This window comes from Orcinus orca, chromosome 19 (genome assembly GCF_937001465.1).
Source record: "Orcinus orca chromosome 19, mOrcOrc1.1, whole genome shotgun sequence".
Classification (NCBI taxonomy): Eukaryota; Metazoa; Chordata; class Mammalia; order Artiodactyla; family Delphinidae; genus Orcinus; species Orcinus orca.
The window spans coordinates 50,809,133-50,830,523 of record NC_064577.1 but is presented as its reverse complement, the minus strand read 5'-3'; the positions used below and the strand labels follow the sequence as shown (position 1 = coordinate 50,830,523).

General features: G+C 45.5%; 1 protein-coding gene across 4 annotated transcripts in view; it reads left to right on the top strand.

Annotated features, from left to right (window-relative positions):
* The window catches only part of YPEL2 (yippee like 2), a 62,225-nt gene that overhangs the window by 10,133 nt on the left and 30,701 nt on the right, over positions 1 to 21,391 (top strand). Inside the window, exons 2-4 of one of the 4 annotated variants that reach the window (XM_033431660.2) lie at positions 5,460 to 5,533; positions 10,022 to 10,180; positions 10,612 to 10,925. In XM_033431660.2, coding sequence (XP_033287551.1) covers positions 10,809 to 10,925 — 117 coding nt within the window. In that variant the 5' untranslated portion in view covers positions 5,460 to 5,533; positions 10,022 to 10,180; positions 10,612 to 10,808. The remainder of the gene's footprint in view (positions 1 to 5,459; positions 5,534 to 10,021; positions 10,181 to 10,611; positions 10,926 to 21,391) is intronic. The other 3 variants (XM_049702346.1, XM_033431661.2, XM_012533747.3) reach the window with 3 other exon arrangements.

Below are 21,391 nucleotides of genomic sequence, written 5' to 3'. Positions count from 1 at the left end.
GGAGTCCTGGGGAACCAAGGCGGGTAGAGACTGGACTTCTGACTGCAGGAATTTTCCAGTCTGGGAGACACACAACGGTGGTGTGTTAAAGTGCCATTCCAGAGAATAGTTTTTTTTCATGCTGGAAGAAGGGGGTCCCCAGGTCTGCTTAGGGTCTTATTTGAGCTGGATATTAAGGGATGAGCAGGCATTTCCCAGGCAGAGAAGACAGGTTAAGGCTTTGCAGGAGGCTGAAATAACTTGAGAAAAGGTGGTGAACGAGCTTGGTCAGCTGGGGAAGCAGGTTTGGAGTGGGGTGAGAAGGTGATGAGAAGATAAGGAGAATTGGGCCCAGGTTCTCGGTACCACCTAAGGGGTTGGACCTTGTCCTGTAGGCTGCTAGGAAACCACTGGAGGCTTTGAAACATGAGAGAGATGTGATCAGATTGTGCTGTATACATAGAATTCTAGAATGGGCTGGAGAGGTAAGAGCTGAGTCAGGGAGACCAGTTTAGGAGGTTCAGGATGAGAGGGGACGGGGCTCACACAATGTGCTGGCTGTGACTGGGGATGGCAACGGGAGGGGGGATTGAGAGGCACAACCAACTGTCTAGGGGACAGATGGAGTGTGACATAGAAGAGAGAGAGAATAAAGGGTGTTTCCTGCTTGGGCAGCTGGACCTTCAGGAGGAAGGAACAGAAGGGGGGTGAAGGGGATAGGATCAGGGGGAAGGGAAAAGATGGTGCTGGCTTTGGGAGTTTGAAGTGCCTTCCTAGGAGCCAGAAAGAGGCCCCCTTTAGAAAGGAATCCAGGGTTCAGGAGCAGGGGACAGAGGTGTTTAGAAGACTTGGGTGTGGGTGAGAAAGCTGGGGGGCGGGAAGCACCTCGGCATATGGTGGAAGAGCAGCCAGGGAGATGGAGGCTCAGTCAGAGACACAGAAGAACCCAGAGAGACAAGATGAGGCCCATAAGGGAGAGTTTCAGAGAAAAAACAGCCCATGAGAGAGCTGAATGCAGCACCAGGGCCAAATAGCGTTAGCATTCAAAAGTATTAGTGTTTGGACTTGGCATGTTGGAGGCTGCCCATATTTTTGTTACTCAAAAGCCTGGTTGTGATAAATGATATTCATGGAGCATTGCCAGAAGGCTCTGTAGCTCTTCCATTCCTCTGGAGAGCTGATATCACTGGATCCAGCCAGACCATCAGGATCTGGGTCCTTGGGCTGCCACGTCCTTGGGCTGCCCTGATTTGACCCCATGTAGAATCCCTTTTACTGAATTGCTCTTTGGTGTTCATTACGCTGGCCGGTTTCATGGAGGGGCCTCTAAGAAAGTCTTGCAAGAGGGTTCCATGGTGGGGAGGGCTGATGTGCGCTGGGGCTCTGTCCGCTGGGTTGTTCATTGTCTCCTGTGACCACCCACAGGAGAAATAAATGTCTCTCAAAATCTGTATCCTGAACAACCAAGATGCTTTTATTTCATAGGAAATATAAACCTTATAACTGCTGGTATTTTCTTTCCTGCCTTGGTTACTGGGGAGCTCAAAGCCAAATTTGCAGTTGAAATTCAGTAAATATTAAGCAATTTAATAGTATGGATTTCTGTGTCCTAACCCTCCTTTTGTTCTTTTATTCCTCCTATCGTAATTTCTTAATCTATTTTAATAGTATAGTATTGTTTATGTTTTTGTAAGCCACCTTAAATCCTTTTTGGACCTTGGAGTTGTATAAGAAAAAGAAGAAAGCCATTGATGAACTTTAGCCAAGTGTCCTTGGTAATAAATCTTTGGACACATCATTTTTGGTTGAAATTGTAGAAACAACCCAAAGTGATATCTGATCTCTTCATAGCCAGCTAGCAACGCTACTTCTGTGTAATAACTAGTAAATTACATGCAGGTTTCAGAATGTTCAAGGGGAAGTGCCTCTTCTCTGTGCCATGTTCTAACAGATGTAAGCCTCACATGGGGGCCTCGCAGGCAGAGTGCTGAACTAAGGACCATGTGATAAATATATTGCTTTGCTAACAGATGTTGCAAAGCACCGTCCAGCCATATCCAAGTGGACTCTGCGAGACTGGCAGGTCCTGTGACCTCGCTGAAATCAAGGTCTTAACAGAATAAAGGTGGGTGGATGGGTACTCAGTTCTGGGGCAGGGTTCAGCTGGCAGAGACATCATTACAACATGAAATCAGGACTTCAGGAGCTGAAGGAACCCTAGAGATCATGTAGGATTATCATCTGACAGATAATGCTCCTGAAATCAAGACTAGGCCCTGTATCCAGCATAGAGATGAATGGTTTGTTTTGTTTATGAAAGAGAGTGGTTTCTCTTTTTTTTTAATTAATTTATTTTTATTTGTTGATTTTTGGCTGCGTTGGGTCTTCATTGCTGCACGCGGGCTTTCTCTAGTTGTGGCGAGCTGGGGCTACTCTTCGTTGTGGTGTGCGGGCTTCTCTTTTTTTTTTTTAAATTTAATTTTATTTATTTTTGGCTGTGTTGGGTCTTTGTTGCTGCTAGGTGCGGCAGCGGGGACTACTCTTTGTTGCGGTGTGCGGGCTTCTCATTGCGGTGGCTTCCCGTGCTCTAGAGTGCAGGCTCAGTAGTTGTGGTGCACGGGCTTAGTTGCTTCGCGGCATGTGGGATCTTCCTGGACCACGGCTCAAACCCATGTCCCCTGCACTGGCAGGCAGATTCGTAACCACTGTGTCACCAGGGAAGCCCAAGAGTGGTTTCTTGACTATCCAAACTGGTTTTTATTATCAGCTGGATGGATTTGAAGTACCACCTGGGTCCAGAGCTATAAAGTTGTTAACTAAGAAGTGATAGCATTGCTTTCCCAGTACGTCTTGCACATCAGATCGTGGCAGTTTTGATAGCGGGGTTTCAGTAAAGTTGTCAGTAGTGGCCTCATCCTGGGATTAGTAGAGTCAGTGCAGACTGCAGAGGCAACTTCCACTTCACTAAGTAGGTGATGGAATGGTCTATTGTTTGGAATGATATTGCAATAATTTCAGATTCCCAGCTAAGCCACCAAAACCTACTAAAACCACAGTATACCTTTAAGTGGATTAATTTAGGCCTAACCCTCTAGCCACCATGAGTCAACCGGGCAGACAGGAGCACTGCTCATTTGGGTCTTGTGAACAGGAACAGTTCCCACGCTTTTTCTCCCTTCCTGGTAAGGATGATCACAGCTAATCAAGGTTATTGAGTACTAATGATGTGCCAGGTGCTATGCTGAATGCTTCACTTGCCTTATGTCATTTGACGCTTTTGTCTCCTCCATGAAGTAGGCACTGTTATTCCCTTTCAGGCAACTTGCCCAGTGGTGATGCAGCTAGTGAGAAGAACCAAAACAGAATCCAAGTCCATCTGTCTCTAATGCTGTCCTCCTCACCAGTGGACGACACCACCACCCACTTCTCTTTGTGGCAGCCCAGGGAAACTGGGTCTCTATGCTCCCTGGTCTGAGTCCAGGATTCTGATGAGATTAGGAATGGGGAAGGAGGACTACCCTCTTGGGATAGGGGCTTTCCACAGCCATCCTGTCTCTTTGTTTTTTTCTGTCTCCAGTCCCAGAAATGGCTTACCTATCCCCCTTCCACTGTCACCTATTTATTGCCTCCAATCAGGGCTTCTCTCTTTGCTCCTGGAACAGACTACTCAGTCATACTCCTACCCTCCTGTCCTTAAAGCCTCTTCAGGCTTTCTAAGAGTTCCTACAATAAGTAAGAGATGGAGAAAGCTGGGAAATGGTTAAGCAGTTACCTCAACAGATATATATATATATGTGTATGTATGTGTATCTATATATATAAATATTTACTATAGTATATTTTAACCTAGACCCTGTGAGTGTGAAAAATGGGCATGGATGCCAATGACAGGCCTTTGATTAACATCCAGGACTTAAAAAACCTTCTGTTGCCTAGAAGAACTGTAGTTACGGGCATCTCAGCACAGGATCTGAGGGGGGGCTATCGGGGAGAATAGGGTTCCATGGGGCCAGAGTCATTCTGCGTCCTGCTTCATTACTGGCAGGGGGAAGGGAGGAGCCTCAATCATTTGTGCTACCCACATGGATGAGTAGACTGGTCTAGTCAGCAGCCCAAGGAGAAGCAGGGGTAGTTCAGTCCAACAGTGGCCGCTACTGTGTGCTCTGTGCTGCCGAGTTCAGGGGGTACAGAAACAACTAAAATGTGGTCCCTACTCTTGGCACTTACCTCTAGCAGAGGATACAGAGGCAGAAGAGAATAATTTCAGTTTCAACAGGGTAAGTGTTAAGATGGAGGTGAGCACAGAGGATGGGTCAATAAGTCCAATGCTGAGGGGATATTTGAGCTGAGTCTTAATGGACAAGTAAGGGCCTGGTGAGGAGGTGGGAAGGATATGTCAGATGGAGGGAATGGCATCAACAAAACCACGGAAGGGTGAAATGCAGGTGTGGTGTATTCGGGGGAACTACAGAGAGTTTGGTTGGCAAATCTGAACACTTAGGAGACTGTTCCTGACACACAATAGACCCTTAAATATCAGTTCAAAAGATGGAGTATACAGAGTATGAGAGGTGAGTCTCTCATGGACGCCATTCATGGATGTCAATGGTTGTCAGCAATAGTACACACTTGGAATTTGTTGGGTGCTTACTACATGCCAGGTGCATATGCTGAGTACTGTATGTGTATTAGCTTAGTTAATTCTCACAAGAGCCTTATGAGGTCAGTATTAGTGTTCCTAGGTTTTGATGAGAAGAGCAAGGTCCAGAGAGGTTAAGTAAGTTGTTCAAGGTCACACGGCTAGAAAATTATAGAACTGAGATTTGAAACCCTCGGAGTGTGATTTCAGAACCTGTCTTTTTAAAAAACTTGAGTTATAATTAACGTACAATATGATATTCATTTTCTGTGTACAACATAGTGATTCAATATGTTTATACATTATGAAATGATCACCACAATAAGACCTGTTACCATCTGTCATCATCCGTCACCATACAAAGTAATTACGGTATTGTTGACTATATTCCCTATGTGTACATTTCATCCTCATGACATTTATTTTATAGCTGGAAGTTTGTACCTCACCTATTTCATTTGTCCCCCCACTCCTCTCCTCTCTGGCAACCACCAGTTTGTTCTCTGTATCTACGACTCTGTTTTATTATGTTGGTTTATTTGCTTTGTATTTTAGACATGTAAGTGAAATCATACGGTATTTGTTTTTCTCTGACTTATTTTACTTTGCACAATACCCTCCAGGTCCAACCGTGTAGCTGCAGATGGCAAGATTTCATTTGTTTCTATGGCTGAGTAATATTCCATTTTATATATATATATACACACACATATACACCGCATTCCTATTCATCTATCGATGGACACTTACATTGCTTCCATGTCTTGGCTATTGTAAATAGTGTTGCAATGAACATAGAGGTGCATAGATCTTTTTGAATTAGTGTTTTTGTTTTCTTTAGTTAAATATCCAGAACCCATCTGCTTACCCACTGTCCCGTATTGCCTTTCTGAAGGACATGAAAGTGATGACATGGTGAGATCTTTTTTTTTTTCTTTTCCTCCTCCTTTAGTTCTTTCTTTCTTTTTAATGTTTTTATTGGAGTATAATTGCTTTACAATGGTGTGTTAGTTTCTGCTTTATAACAAAGTAAATCAGCCATACATATACATATATCCCCCTAACTCCTCCCTCTTGCATCTCCCTCCCACCCTCCCTATCCCACCCCTCTAGGTGGTCACAAAACACCAAGCTGATCTCCCTGTGCTATGCAGTCTTTGTTCCTGTCCTGCCCCTAGGTTCTTCACAACCATTTTTTTCCTTTTTTTTTTAGATTCCATATATATGTGTTAGCATACAGTATTTGTTTTTCTCTTTCTGACTTACTTCACTCTGTATGACAGACTCTAGGGCATCCACCTCACTACAAATAACTCAATTTCGTTTCTTTTTATGGCTGAGTAATAATCCATTGTATATATGTACCACATCTTCTTTATCCATTCATCTGTTGATGGACACTTAGGTTGCTTCCATGTCCTGGCTATTGTAAATAGAGCTGCAATGAACATTGTGGTACATGACTCTTTTTGAATTATGGTTTTCTCAGGGTATATTCCCAGTAGTGGGATTACTGGGTCATATGGTAATTCTATTTTTAGTTTTTTAAGGAACCTCCATACTGTTCTCCATAGTGGCTGTATCAATTTACAGTCCACCAACAGTGTATGAGGCTTCCCTTTTCTCCACACCCTCTCCAGCATTTATTGTTTGTGAGATCTGCTTTTTAAATGCATAACACCGGCTGAAATGCAGAGGGTGGATTTAAGGGGGAAAGGAGACTCAGGGGCCTGCCAGGGCTGTGTGAATCAGAGATGCTGTGTTCCTGGCAGTGCTTTTAGGGTGTTTGGGAGCATGGCCACTGGGGAAACCGCCTCTTAGGGGGATACTCCTATGGTTCCTCCAGGGTCATCATCACCTTGTCTTACCTTGAGAAGAGAATTCTAGGTTTAGAGAAACGTCATCCCAGTAGTACCATCTACCTTGCTTGAAGACAAGCTAGAGAGTCCTAATGGAAGTGGCAGGAAAACTATGTATGTCTCTGAACTCTTCAGCCTCCTTTTTCTTTTTCTTCTCTTTTTAAGTAGCAACATATATTTTTAAAAATTCATTAACCACTAAAAATAATAATAGCTACAATTTTGGTGTGTTTTGTGTGCCAGCACTGTGTATGTACTTACATCAGTCTCATTTAATCCTCATAACCCTGTGTATGTTTGTCTTCTGAGAATTGGGGAAGCTGAGGGTCAGAGTGGTTGAATAACTTGCCAAAGTCACTCATTTAGAACGGAGTAGAGCTGGCTTCTGATTCCAGAGCCCACTTCTTTTCCAGACAGTCTTTACCTACCCTCCTCCAATACACCCCACAAAAACAGCAACGCTGAGGCACATCTAGGGGTGGTCCTGTCCTGTGGCTGGAGGTGTCACTTCCCCTGGCAAGTTCTGCCTTCTCGGTTTCTGTGGCTCTGTGTGTGGCGGTACAATCTTGTTCCCACATCATTTTTCCAGTTCCTTCCCGACTTATCTGAGGAATTCGTACCTCCTACCCCTCCATCCTGGGGACACTCAGAAGGTTCTGTTTTGAGTTCCACCTGCAATTGTGGCTCCTTGTGGAAAAGGCCAGTCCGTGAGGTGGGACGGCCAGGTTTGCTGTGTGCTCCCTATGCGTTTGGCTCTCAGAGTAGTGTACTAAGGTCTTTGTTTTTAATCATAATAGTTCACATCTTTGCTTTCCGTGCTGCCCAGCGGGAGCCAGCTGGAGGTGGTAGCAAATCTTCCTTTAATTTCCACTGTGATGGATTATTACTTCATTTAAAATGGTGTTTAATTTGTACACGTGCCCTGAGGCTTTAAAAAAGCGAACTCATTTGATTATTGTTGGAAATCAGTTTAGACTCCACAGTATGTTCAGCGGGTTGGACTCATGAAGCCCCATGGAGCCTGTGGCCCCATTAACAGGTACCAGCGTCCAAAAAGTAAAATGTGGTGAGTTCTACAGCCCCATACCCTTAATTTCTTCCATAAAAAAAACCCAAACAAACATCTGTTTCATCTTCCTTCCTAAAAACTGACTTCTGTTTTACTTCCTTTTTAAAAACAGACTTCTTTTTAAAGCAGCTTTTAATATTTTCCCTTAAGAGGGAAGAAGACAGTAATAGGTGATTATTTTTTGGCCCCTAGCTCTCACGTTTTTTCTCACTCATCCCGTTCTCTCCTTTATTCTCAGGCACGAGGACCCCCTCTTGATTCTCCTTCACTTTGCTTTCCACTTTCCTTCTCTCATTCCTTCTTTTTTTTTTTTTTTTTTTTGCGGTACGCGGGCCTCTCACTGTTGGGGCCCCTCCCGTTGCGGAGCACAGGCTCCGGACGCGCAGGCTCAGCGGCCATGGCTCACGGGCCCAGCCGCTCCGCGGTATGTGGGACCTTCCCGAACCGGGGCACGAACCCCTGTCCCCTGCATCGGCAGGTGGACTCTCAACCACTGCGCCACCAGGGAAGCCCTCTCATTCCTTCTTGATTGCCCTGTACCAGTGGGACAAGATTCATATTTCAGCAAGCCACTTTTTCTTTTCTTCCTTCTTGGGTAAGGAGTCACTTTTGTGGGTGCCTGTCAATCCCTAGCAAAGAGTGAGAGGACCAGAATGACCATAGGGCAAAGTCCAAGGCCTGCAGCCTAGGCTCTCTGGGGCTTTTCCAACACCAGGCAGCCTGGGATGTTGCTTGCATGGCCTCTTTTTCAGTTCTGAGCTGTGGTGTGCAATGAATGTGTTTGTATGTGACATACTCACATTTAATGCAGACTGTGAATGCTGATTTCTCCAAAGGTAGCCATGAATAAGTTTTGAGATTCACATTTGAAGCTGAGCATAAACCGGCAGAAACCCCTGCCGGTGAACTGTTTTTGGGTTTCCTACAGAAGAGAAGTGAGAAAAGAAATAATTCTACTCTGGGGAAAGGCATAATTTAGAAGCCGTCAGCATGTGTAAGAAAACAGACTCTGTGGCTGCTCTGTAAACCCAGACTGGCAGCCAGGGCTCATTGTTTCCTTTCCTTCCTTCAGCGTTTGTATAAGGCGAATGGGGCCAGCGCCCCTCCAGCTCCCCACCGGGCAGCTGAGGCTGTGGACTTCAGAAGTGGCTGGCCTGGGGCAAGCCTCCCGCTTGCTTCCCCTGCCTCCGTCTTTCCTGTTCCTTACCCCCTGACCTATCACCCCTTCCTTTCCTGGAAATACTGTCCTTCCTGAGAGTGGAACAGGAGTATTGGAAGGTTCAAGATATTTCAGGAAACCCCAAGTGGGATATTTAGCTCTTTCTACCACCTCTTCCACTTCAACACCCAACAACATTGGTCTACCATGGGCTTTCATTTTGACCACTCACCTTCCACTTCCACTTCCACTATGCCTGGGTGAGACGCAGGGGTTCTGATCCAAGGGGTCGTGTTATCTCTTGTTATGGCCAGGCCTACCTCCGAGGCAAAGCTGGGGAGGTTAATTCTCACCCCCATATTCTTGAAGTATTTCTGTGATGTTCAGTTTAATCTGATTACTCATCTTTAAAATTAGCGGTGGGAGACCGAGCAGGGGAGACATTATGCCTGGGCCCCTGTAGGTCTGAATCCCTTCAACAGTTGGACATCTTGTGTAATTGGTCACCGTGGGTGTGGAGCTTGCTTGGCTCAGCTCCTCAAGGGACATGCAGGGTAAAGGATAGTGACCCCTGCTGTCCTGCAGCCTAGTGCTGGCCGGTGGTGTTGGCCACTCAGGAAGCTCTGTGGAGGGCCAGGGGTATAGTGGCCTTCGGTGACATTATGGTGGGAAGGATGTCGGGGAAGAGGGCAGCTTCCCTGCTGAAGATTCGGTTCCAGTGAGGTTCAGAGGAAAAAAAGGACTATGATCTGTGGGCCTTCTCCAAACATCCAGATGGGCCCCAGGCATAGTCCAGCAAGGAAGATCTGATTCTGTTTGTCTTCCTCCTGTCTCTCTAAATAATTTTATCTTCAAAGCATGACGCAGGCGTTCATTAACACTCTGGCTCTCCTGGGAGGTAGGCAAGTGAGAACACCACCCCCGTCAGTGAAGCCCAGGGAGTAGGTAGATCCAGGAGCCTCAGGTACGTGAGCCACAGAGAAACGGAGCGGATCTCAGACCTCGGGGTTTTGCCCTCAGACCTTTACTCGGACATACCCTAGGCGGCCCTAGGAGCCACCCCTCTATCTCAGTTTCCTTCTTTCCCATTAGAAGAAAAAAGCTGAGGCTGTGGAAGGAAAAATGCTGGGTACTGTGGGATGAGTAATGGAAAATTTGAGAGTTGAAGAGAAATTCTGGTCAGATTCACTGTCGTTGTGAATTTTAGATGCAGGATCCTGATTATGCCGTTAGTTTCATTAATTTACTTGCTTTAAAAAAATGTGCTGAGCCTCTACTTCTGGGCAAGGTATTACAAACAGAATCACTTCTCCTAGAAGTACTGGCTAGCCGCGAGGGATCCTGCTGGCTGGGAACTTGATCCTTTGTATCCCATGCTTGGTTCATAAGCAAAAGATGTTGGCTCATAAGCAAAAGATGTTGCCTCTTCAGATGGTGGTTGCAAGTGCTGGAGGACTCCTGGCATCTGGAAATGGGTGAGAAATCCACTTGTGACTGTTGATGTAGCAAATCTCTAGAGACTAAACTTTTGAAGCCATTTATCTTGGTTGGATCAGGAGATCCTTAGGAGTCCTCTCCCTGGGGTTGGAGGTAGCATATCTTTAAGCCTGGCCTTTTCTAGGGCTCCCTAGGAATGGTGATCATGCCGGTTTGCTAGATGTTGGTAGGGTAACTCCTGAGAGCCCTGAGTTGATACTGAACCTCCGACTCTAGAATTGCAGCAATGTTGGGATCTCCATTGGTTTCTTTCTTATTCATGGGGCATCTTGGCACAGTGTAAGAACAGAGGAGGGGGGTCATTTTATCCTGTAAATGTTGCCCTCTCTCGGGTGGCAGTTGGACTCTACTGGCTTTGCAGGAAGCCCAGCCCCATCAGCTAATGATATTCCTTATCTTGGCACTGCAGGCTGCTGAGAACCAGCCCTAGACCTCTGCTTGAGGGTCCTTCCTCTGAAGACATCACCAGTGTGTGGAGCCCGCCCCACACCCACCCCCTGCCAAACCACGGCCTTTACCTGTGTCTTCCGGTGTTTCCCGTGCGACCCATCCTGTGGGAGTGCCTCGTGGGCCGCCCCAGAGTTCACCCCACACTCAGCAGCGCCAATGGTGAAGATGACAAGATCCAAGACTTTCCAGGCATATCTGCCCTCTTGCCACCGGACCTACAGCTGCATTCACTGCAGAGCCCACTTGGCCAATCATGATGAACTTATTTCCAAGGTACATGTTCCCTGCAGGCCTTCCTTGCCTACCTTGGGGGAGGGCACTTCTGGCTCCTAGGTTTGCAGACGTTTATGAGCTCTGCCAAAGGGCCCGGAACATTTGTATTCCTTCTTTTGTCCAGGGAGGGCTGACCCAAATGGCTGTCTCACTCAGCTGAGAAATAACTCGGAGTTAGGGGGAGAGTGTACTCGTTTAATCTGTAACTTTGGAAAGTAAATGTCATCCCTGTTGAGTCTGTGGGGGCTGGGGGCTCGCGAGCCGGAGGGGAGAGGGGCTAAAGGGATTGGAGCCTTGCGCTCTGCTTGCCTGGGCTGTGTTGGCAGGTGCATGCGGTGTAGGGTGCTGCCTGCCTAGAAAGGAATTCTGAGAAAGGTGGTCTCTTGTAGGAGAGGTTAATGGCTGAAATGAGAGAGGGGAATATTGCTTTTTAAGCCCCTAGGGAAGGTTACCAGATGATTTAGTTACTAAAATGGGTGGCCTTTGGAGGACCAAAAGTGGCTTGGTGAAGAGCTGACCCACTGGCTTGTCGGGACCTTTCGGGCTTCTACGTGAGGTGAAATGGCATGACGTTTGGTCACAATCAGAAGAAAGAGTGGAACCCCATTTTCCCTGAGGAGCCTTGGCACCTGCTTCCTGAAGTTGGGGTGGGGGGATTATTAACAAATAAGTAAACCTAATGTCCCGTTGAGCAGTCCAGACACTGGCTCCTTCAGGCAGCGTTCAGAGGGGAGCTGCTCCCTCCTGGCCCCAAGCTTCTTGCCAAGGGAGGAGAAACAGCTTTAGTAGGCTGCAGGAAAAGGAGAAAGAGCTCGTGGGGGACTTTTCGCTTTAAAAAGCATCCTTCTTTAGAACCTGGACTTCATGCCATTAAAGTAAAAAAAAAAAAAAAAAAAAAAAAAAATTTATGCGGACTCAGACAAAGTTTAAAAACAAAAAAATTTAGTGTTCTTGATCTGTTTACAAGAACTGCTAGAAAAGGTGGCATCACTTTCCCTGCCTCTGGCTCGGTAGCCCCGGGCAGAGCCGGAGGAAGGATCAGCAGTTACAGAACAGCCCTGTCCAGCTGGCTGATCTGACAGGAAGTGGAGAAGCTGCTTGAACAACCACGTCTGTTAGTGGGGATTCTCAAATCAGGACTGCAGATGGAAGAACTCCTCCTTCTAGGCCTCTTCTAGGGTCTAGGATTACCAAAAGGCTTGAACCCTGCAGCCCTCAGAGTCCTGGTCTCTGGCCCACTTTCCCTTCTCTAGGTTTCTGCTAATTACTCTCCTCTATGCTATTTGTGTTCCAGCCAGCCTATAGCTTCCTTCTCTGTCAGCTAACTCATCTTGTCTCAGATTCCTCTTGGACCTTTGGGGAACCCCTGGAGCCTGGAAGTTTGGATGTGGGGAGGCTATGTCAGTGAGAGGAGAGGGGAGTCAGTCCTCTTCACTTTGGAAGCTTGGAGGGAAAATATGAGTTGTCCTACTTCTGGAAATCTCCAGAGGAGTAGAAGCCAAGACATCTTTTTAATATACAGAAGTACTGTGGGGACTTCCCTGGTGGTGCAGTGGTTAAGAATCTGCCTGCCAATGCAGGGGACATGGGTTCGAGCCCTGGTCCGGGAAGATCCCACATGCCACGGAGCAGCTAAGCCCTTGAGCCACAACTACTGAGCCTGCACTCTAGAGCCCACGAGCCACAGCTACTGAGCCCACGTGCCACAACTACTGAAGCCCACGCATCTAGAGCCCATGCTGCACAACAAGAGAAGCCACCACAATGAGAAGCCCGTGCACTGCAATGAAGAGTAGCCCCCGCTCGCCGCAACTAGAGAGAAAGCCCGCACACAGCAACGAAGACCCAATGCAGCTAAAAATAAATAACTAAATTTATTAAAAGAAAAAAAAAGAAGTACTGTGTATCGTAAGAAGTGGAGGTAACCGTAAACTGTATTTAAGCACCTTCTGTGTGCTAAAAACTGCTACTTAACACTTTATAAATATTATCTCACTTAACCCTCATAAGAAGCCTTTAAGGTAGGTGATGTTAGTCATATATTATATGGATGGAGAAGCTGAGACTCATAGAAGTTGTCTAAGAACTCAGGTCTTGAGTTCTCAAAGAAGAGAGAGCAATTACTTTGAGCGTGTTCAAGAATAATTTCTGGAAGAGGTGGTATTTGAGCTGGGCCTTGTGAAATGGTCAGAAGGGAGTATGCGGGGATGACAGTGGCCTTCAGAGTTGATGTCTTACCTCTTTGGCTGGTACACAGGGCCTTGGATGATGTGGCAGAGCCCAGCTTTTGAGTTAGGGTCCCTGCTGCTTCCTTGATTTATGTTCCAACCACTTGGAACTGAGCAACATTTCCCTGGATATGAAGATGGGGGTGTTTCGGGCCTCTGTGCTTCAGCCAAAAGCATCCGTTTTTCTTTACCTCCTTCCTCTCTCACAGGAGCTCTTACACATCCTTTTCCTCCTGGGGCCATGTCCTATTAGCTTTGTATCTCTGGGTCAGAATCTGACCCATAGCAAGAACTCAATAAATGGTCAGATAAACAGATGGATGGCTCTTGAGCCTTGGGAGAAGACGAGTGATGAGCAAAGAAGACTGTTGGCCTCATGTCCTCCTTTCTGCCCCTTTTGGGGCAGAAAGGCTCCTTCACAAGTCCAGGCCAAAGTCAGCACAGGCTGCAGTTTCATTGGCTACAACCCGTGCACAGATGGGGTGCATTAGAGCTTGATGATTAAAGAGTTGTGTTAAATGCCTGACGGTGGGGAGAGAGTGAGGGAACTGTGGCTGGCATTGCACAAAGATTCCTTTATTTCATTCCACAGCCACCCCCGGCGTTAAATAATCTATAGATTCTTATGCAGGTCCACTTAATGGAAAGATCACTGCCCCAGCCCCCTCCTTGGAAAATGGGCCTTTCATTTTGTTCCTCTCTTCCATTTAAGAAAGTTCAGGGAGAGAATGTTTCTCCTGTTCTCCCCTCTTGACATAATCTCCTATGCGGTTTCAGAATCCACCCAGTGGGAGTTAGGAGCTGGGAAGCAGCTAACTGGAGCAGCAGTGTAATTAAATGATACTTTGTACTTGTAACAGAGCCTTTCATCTGGAAGCTTGACATTCCATTGTTTGTTGTTTTTTTTTTAAAAGAAGTGAGTCTGCCTTCATTATGGAGAAGCCAACACAAAGGTCCAGAGAACTAAAGCTCAGAGCACGTGGCTAGCAGAGAACTGGGAACAGAATCAGGACTTCGGGCTCCCGTCTTATCAGCATGGCTAAGCCGCCGTGGAAATGTGTAGTTGTCAAGTTTTAAACAGTTAGGGTCTGTACTGATGTGGTGGAAAGACTCCTGCACTAGGCCCTTCTGTCTTCCCAGCTTGCTTCAGATTCCTAGAGGCCTGGAATCAGCTGTCCAACCTCTGAGTCTCAGCTTCTCACTAGTAAAATGAGTTAAATAATATTTGCTGTGTCTAATGGCTAGTAGTTAGCACTCGTGTGCTTACTGTGTGCCACGGCCGGAACAGTCCTAGGAGGTAGCCCTACCTTATTTGAGAGTGGGGGGAGTAGGCTTACCTCATTGGGTTGTTAGGAGGCTGGATGAGATCATCGATGTGTGGGTGGCTTGCAAATTACAAAGCTCTATGCAAATGTAAAGTAGTCCCTTTGCTTCTCTTGGCCTTGATGTCCAAAAAAAAAAAAAAACAAAAACAAAGCAAGGAGGTGGGGTGGAGGGATTGTTACTGCCTAAGCAACTTTACTTTAGCCAAGATAGTTTCACTTTAGAACCTGGAGCACAGGAGTTGGATTTGAGAGAATAAGGCAATGGAAGAGAAGGACAGCCAAGTTGTGTGTGTTGGCAGAAAGGTAAGAGCATTTGCTCTGTAGGACGCTGGGGGGTGCGGGGCGTTGGGGGTGCTTTTTGAATCGATGACAGAACTATCTAGGGAATGTGCTGAGGCCTCCTACAATTTCTTTCTTCGGGGGTGCTGTGGTCTAAATGCTGAAGTGTTTGCATGCAGAGGTATTTTGAGTTGGCACGAGGAATTGCTCACGCTGTTGTTTCTCACTTAATGGTGCAAGTCACAGTATAAAAATATACTTTGGTTATAAAATAATAATAGTTTCAATTGGAACAGTTAGTTGCCCCCAGTGAAAACAATCTAATGCTCATTTCAGTGGATACTATCTATTATGGAAACCTGGATCTTTGCAAGACTTTCCATAAAAATTATCTGTAGTCAGTCCTTCCCTTGCCTCCCTCCTGCTAGCCCTTCAGTGGTGTTGCAAGTAGGCCATTTAAGAATGGTGAATTGGATTAATCTATCATGAACCCACTTTGGGGACGGTGGCTTCATTCCAAGACACAGGTTGCACTAAGTGCCCTGGGTCCTTAGAGGGAAGGTGTTGGAGGCTGTGGAGTGGGCAACTCAGTGACAGCCTGGGGTTAGACAGCCTCAGGGCCGGGCTTCTCTACCTCACACCCCTCAGCTGCTGTCTGTGTGAGGAGCTGGGCCTCCTTCTGAGGCTGCAGTCTAATTAGGAGGCAGGTTCTTTTTGTTCCCTGTGGGGTTCCATTGGGCTCACAGTGGTGACATTTTGGTTTTTCCTTCCTGCCTAGACATAAGCCGCAGCATAGCTTTGAGAAAAGTGTCAGGGAGGAAGATGCTGTGAAGCCTGAAGACTTGTATTGATCTGGTGGCTGCTGAGAGGCCCACTCTGCCCTCGGCCTCCCACCTCTGCTTCTGAGCACTAGCGTTCTACACCAGTGACTCTCAAAAAGTCTTGTACCCCAACACAGTGACTTAGAGGTTGTGGGCAAAGAGGGAGTACCGTCCCATCCTGTCAACTCTACGTTTCAGGTATTTGTTTCTCTTAATCCCCACTACCCAGCAGCTTGTCTTTAATGTGCAATAAAACTAACTTTCCAAAATATTAATGCAGTTATTTGTGTCCTGAAAAAACTTCATGTAAAAAATAAATACAGGAACAGAACTTCTAAAAATCTATTCATTTCTTTTCCTATAGGTGCCCTGGAAAATGTTACAGTGAGCATCAGATTGTATTAGTTGTGTTAGTGACCTCTGTGTCCCATTAAAAGGCATAATTCCTAAAGAACGTATACAATAAGATATGGCTTTTGAAGATAATTCTGTGAGCTTATCTATCTTGCAAAATATATGTCATATTGTAGTTTTATTAATTGAGAGGTTTTGGTATCCAGTGGATGACAATTACTTTTACAAAAACCATAATTCAGTAAAATTAGTTTTTCTATTCTAGCAGGAGAGGGAAAAAAGCCAGATTGCATGTAAACCTATAAATGTCTGTCTCATTATAAGTGCCCATTTTTTTGTTTCCAAAATAGTGGAAACCTAGGGCCAGAGTGATTGTTAGGTTTTAAGAAACAAAAGGTTGAGAACAATCACCGTTGCAGGACCCATACCATATAGCGGGCACATTTGCTTCTTTTGCAATGTTTGCAAGACACTGTTATGTGTTTGTCAGTTTCCTAAAGAGCATTTCTGAGGTGCAGTAAAGGCAGAATTAATAAATTATGGAAGAGTTCCAACATACACCAATAAGCCCAGTTTAAAAACACATTCAATCAATTTAGCTTTTGTAAAGAAAATCACATATCCAACCTAAAACTACTTACTTCTTTCCCTCAGCTATTTGATCTTTGAAAGCCCTAATCTCCTACTAATGAAGTGTTAGTTCTGGAGGGGTACAGATAAGCTATCTGTCGACCACCCAGGAAGGGTGACAGGTGAACCACGTCTACAGCAAATCTCCAAAGGAATGTGGTTAGATTACAGTGTTTCTTGGTGAAAAGAAACTATTTAGAGTTTGTAAGATAGAACATCTTATGATATCTTCTCCTCATGGGCGCAGAGGTTGAATCAAGTCAGGGTGAGATAAATCATAAATTAGGCTGGTACAATTTGTACAGCATAAGTGTTCAAAGTTGGGACCACCTTAACTGGATCTCAGAGGCCTCTGGTACATGTGGGTGATGGCAGTGGGGACTGTGCCTATAACTTGCTCTTTTGTCTCATTGGCTCTGTTCTATTATTGCACGAATACAAAATATGTAATGGGGTGGGGTGCACTGTACTAGATATGATACTACCCTCGAGGATTTTACCCTCAAGAACTTTCACTCTAGTCTGGGGAGATAAAAGGTTCATAAGTCATCCCTTTTTTTTCCCTTAGAACAATTTAACACAAAATATACACATGTATAGCTCCTGAGATGTTACAACAAATTTAAAATATGTAGATCAACATGATCCAAATCGTTTCCAAGACACCGTTATGGTGGTTCAACAACCTTTTTTTTTTTTTTTTTTTGCGGTACATGGGCCTCTCACTGTTGTGGCCTCTCCCGTTGCGGAGCACAGGCTCTGGATGCGCAGGCTCAGCGGCCATGGCTCACGGGCCCAGCCGCTCCGCAGCATGTGGAATCTTCCCGGACCGGGGCATGAACCCGTGTCCCCTGCATTGGCAGGCGGACTCTCAACCACTGCGCCACCAGGGAAGCTCCCAACAACCATTTTATAGTGTATACTGAATGGATGTCCACATCATGCCACAAAACCCTACTCTTTGTTTCCAAATTTGAAAGCTAGTCCTCCAGAGCAGGGGGCCAGTCAGCCTCTATAGACACAACATCCAGCTCAGGAATGTCTGCAGTCACATTAATCAGAGTCAGCCTGGTTCTTCCAAAGCCTCCTGTTCGGCCTGGTTCTTCCAAAGCCTCCGTGTACAAACTCTTTATTGTAGGTTCCAACTTGAATCTTTAGATAGAGGCAAAAACGATGCCCATCCACATAGCATGTCTCCATAGAGTGAATGGTGTGAGTTCTCACAGCTAAGGGCCTCTGATAAAGGACCCGTAAAGGTGTTTTCTGGGCGCTCTCCAAGTCCCATCTGGTTGTGGTTCCTTCTTCATACATTTAGTTGTAGAAGATCCTTTCTGCTAGTCTTCAGGTCATTCCCCAGGTCATTATAGCTGCTCTATAAATAGTTGTAATTTAGGTGTGCCCATGGGAGGAGGTGAGCTCAGGGTCTTCCTACCCCACTGTCTTGGCCCCTCCCCCATAAGTTGTCCCTTCTTGAAGTTTGTATGGTCAACCCTCTGTATCCACAGTTCCACATCTGAGGATTCAACCAACAGTGGATCAAAAATAATTCAGGGGCTTCCCTGGTGGCACAGTGGTTGAGAGTCCGCCTGCCGATGCAGGGGACACGGGTTCGTGCCCCCGTCCGGGAAGATCCCACATGCCGCGGAGCGGCTGGGCCCGTGAGCCATGGCCGCTGAGCCTGCGCGTCCGGAGCCTGTGCTCCGCAGCGGGAGAGGCCACGACAGTGAGAGGCCCGCGTACCGCAAAAAAAAAAAAAAAAAAAAATTCAGGAAAAAAATTCCAGAAAGTTCCAAAAAGCAAAACTTGAATTTGCTACATGCACGCTGGCAACTATTTACGTAGCGTTTACATTGTATTAGGTGTTATAAATAACCTAGAGGTAATTTAAAGTATAGTAGTTTATATGCAAATACCATGTCATTTTGTATAAGGGACTTGAGCATCCTTGAATTTCAGTATCTGAGGTGGGTTCTGGGACCAGTCCCCTGTGGACACAGTGGGATGACTGTCCTTCACCTTATGGTTTTTTTATGTGGTCTCTCTCTTTTTTTTTTGGCCACACTGCGCGGCTTGTGGGATCTTAGGTCCCCAACCAGGGATTGAACCTGGGCCCTGGCAATGAAAGCACTGAGTCCTAACCACTGGATGGCCAGGAAATTCCCCACCTTATGTTTATCTTAAACCATTTATCACAGTATAACGATGAATGTCTCCCATTAGTCTGTGAACTACTTGTGGAGATAATTGTGATGTCATCTTTGTGTCTCTAGCACCCAGCACAGCTCCTAAAGACTGGTAAATTTTCAGTGAATATCTGAGCAAATAACTGTTAGTTCTCTAAGATAGAGGCAGAATAAGGGGCTCTTAATCTGGGGTCCATGGGCTGGCTTCAAGGGATTTCTGAAATTGTATGTTTAATTCTATGTGTATGTATATTTTTCTAGGGAGGGTTCCATAGCTTTCATTAGGTTCTCAAAGGATTGTTGATCAAAAAAACCCCCTTAAGATCCATCTGTCTAGAAACAGAAGTTCTGGGAAGACTTGGTAGAACTGACACTGAGATGTACCTTGAGGCAAGAACCTAGACGTGTGGAAATGGTTGGGGAGGGACTGGTAAAAGGAGCATCACGAACAAAGAAGTAGAGGCCAGGAGTGTGTGGGGAGGAGCCATTCTTTTGGGCAACATTGAGAGCTGTGCGAAAACGGATTGAAAGAGTAGGCTGACGCCAGGTTGTTGGGAGAATAGAAGTTCGGACTTTATTTTGCTGGCAGTTGGGTGCCACTGAAGACTTCTTTTTTTTTTTTTTTTAATTAGGTTGTGCTGGGTCTTATTTGCAGCAGGCAGGCTCCTTAGTTGCGGCTCACCAGCTCCTTAGTTGTGACATGCAAACTCTTAGTTGTGGCATGCATCTGGGATCTAGTTCCCCGACCAGGGATCGAACCTGGGCCCCCTGCATTGGGAGTGCGCAGTCTTAACCACTGCACCATCAGGGAAGTCCCATCACTGAAGACTTTTGAGCAAGTAATGACATGACCAGAGCTTTGCTTTTAGATGGCAGGTGTCGTGGTATCCTAGGTGAACTGCTGAAGAAGAGACTAGAATTGGGGAAACGAGTGTATAAGCACCTCAGTGGTCTGCAGGTGGTCCAGGCACATGGTGGTCATTCAGTACATACTTGTTGATCACCACTTGGGAAAGAACTACAAGCATTCTAGGGCTTAGAAAAATTCTCTCTATCATTTATAGCCATGAACAAGAGGAATTGCGTTCAGGAAGTCACACTCTTTGGTTGGGAGGCAGACCTGTCCTACAGTCTGTGAAAATTGGTGATCTGGGTGGGCATAAGTAGAATTGTTCACCAATTTATTACCAAAGGAACTGCTAGGGACCACGTCAAGTGAATCATCTGTGTGTTTTGCTGTGGACTGCAGGCAGCTGGAGCACAAATCTGCTCAAATGTGGTCCTTTCTATGTGGTTGCTTTAAATACCAAAAGGAAATGTTGACTTGAGCTATGAGGCATACCCTGAAAATTAATTCTGTGGTTTGCAAATGCCTGTAAGATTCCAGTCCTAAGATTGGTTTGTATGTTCATGCCTCAGCATTCAGCAAGGACGCTGGTGATTGCAAGCCTGTGTTTCTCGTGAAAACCCGGACTCTTTTCAGCAGGGTGTTCTCCCTGGGAAGCAAGAAGTAGATGCAGAACCCCTGCCCCTGTGTTTTTATTTGAGCACCAGCACTCCCTAGGTCTCTGGAATGGTAAAGCTGCACCATTGCTTCTTTGGCTGTTTGTATTTTGGGGTCTGACTGGAATCTACCATTATACACTAATTGTTCAGTTCAATTATATATATATATATATATATATATATAGTATTTTAAGGATATACATTAAATTTTTATTATGAAATATACAGAAAAAGATGCATAGAACACAAATGTATGGCTTAAAGAATTGCTCATCTAACCACTACCCAGTTCAAGTAACTGAATGTAGATCATTGACAGAACTCTAAAAGCCAACAGTTATTCTCAACCTTCCCCTTGAATGTTACCATTATCCTGATTTGTGTAGGAATTTCCTCCTTTCTCTTCATATTTTAACCACCAAGGTGTATATTCAGTACTTGAACATTTAGATTTGCCTGTTTCTGAAATGTACATAAATAAAAGTTCTCTGTATAAATCTTTCATGTCTTCCTTCCTTTGCTCAATATTACATTTTAAAGATTTATTCATCTTGTTATGTGTAGCTACAGCTTTTGGTTGTTGTTGGCGATGCTGTATAGAGTTCAATAATATTTTTTGTGTTTCAAACAACATGCCAGGCCTAGGCTGGGTGCTAGGGATAGAGAGAAGACAACAGGATTCCTACACTCAGAGAGCCTGTGGTCTTTAGGGTACATGGGAATGTAAGCCTCACTACGGAGGGCAGAAGAATGGTACAGATGAGGTTGTACTGGTGCCAGGATGAAAAACACAGGATGAAAAATCTACATTGCTGCTATTAACTACTATTTATTGAAGATCTACTGTGTGTTAGGGACTCCTTACTTTACAACATCCCTTCAAGGTGGGGATTAAGTGACTTGCCTAAAACCATGGGGTAGCAAAAACATATGGGATACCGGTCTAGATAGGTCTGTACCCTCTTTGTCATAGCTTGACCTAGGTAACTCCTTTTGGCATTGACTATTTTCTGGGTCTCAGTACTATTGGTGGTAAATCCTACCCCTTCTCCCCTCCTATCATTTCTCTTGCCTGGAGAATGCTTCTTTTTCTCTATTCAATTTCTACCCATTCTTGAAGACCAGCTTAAGTATTTTTTT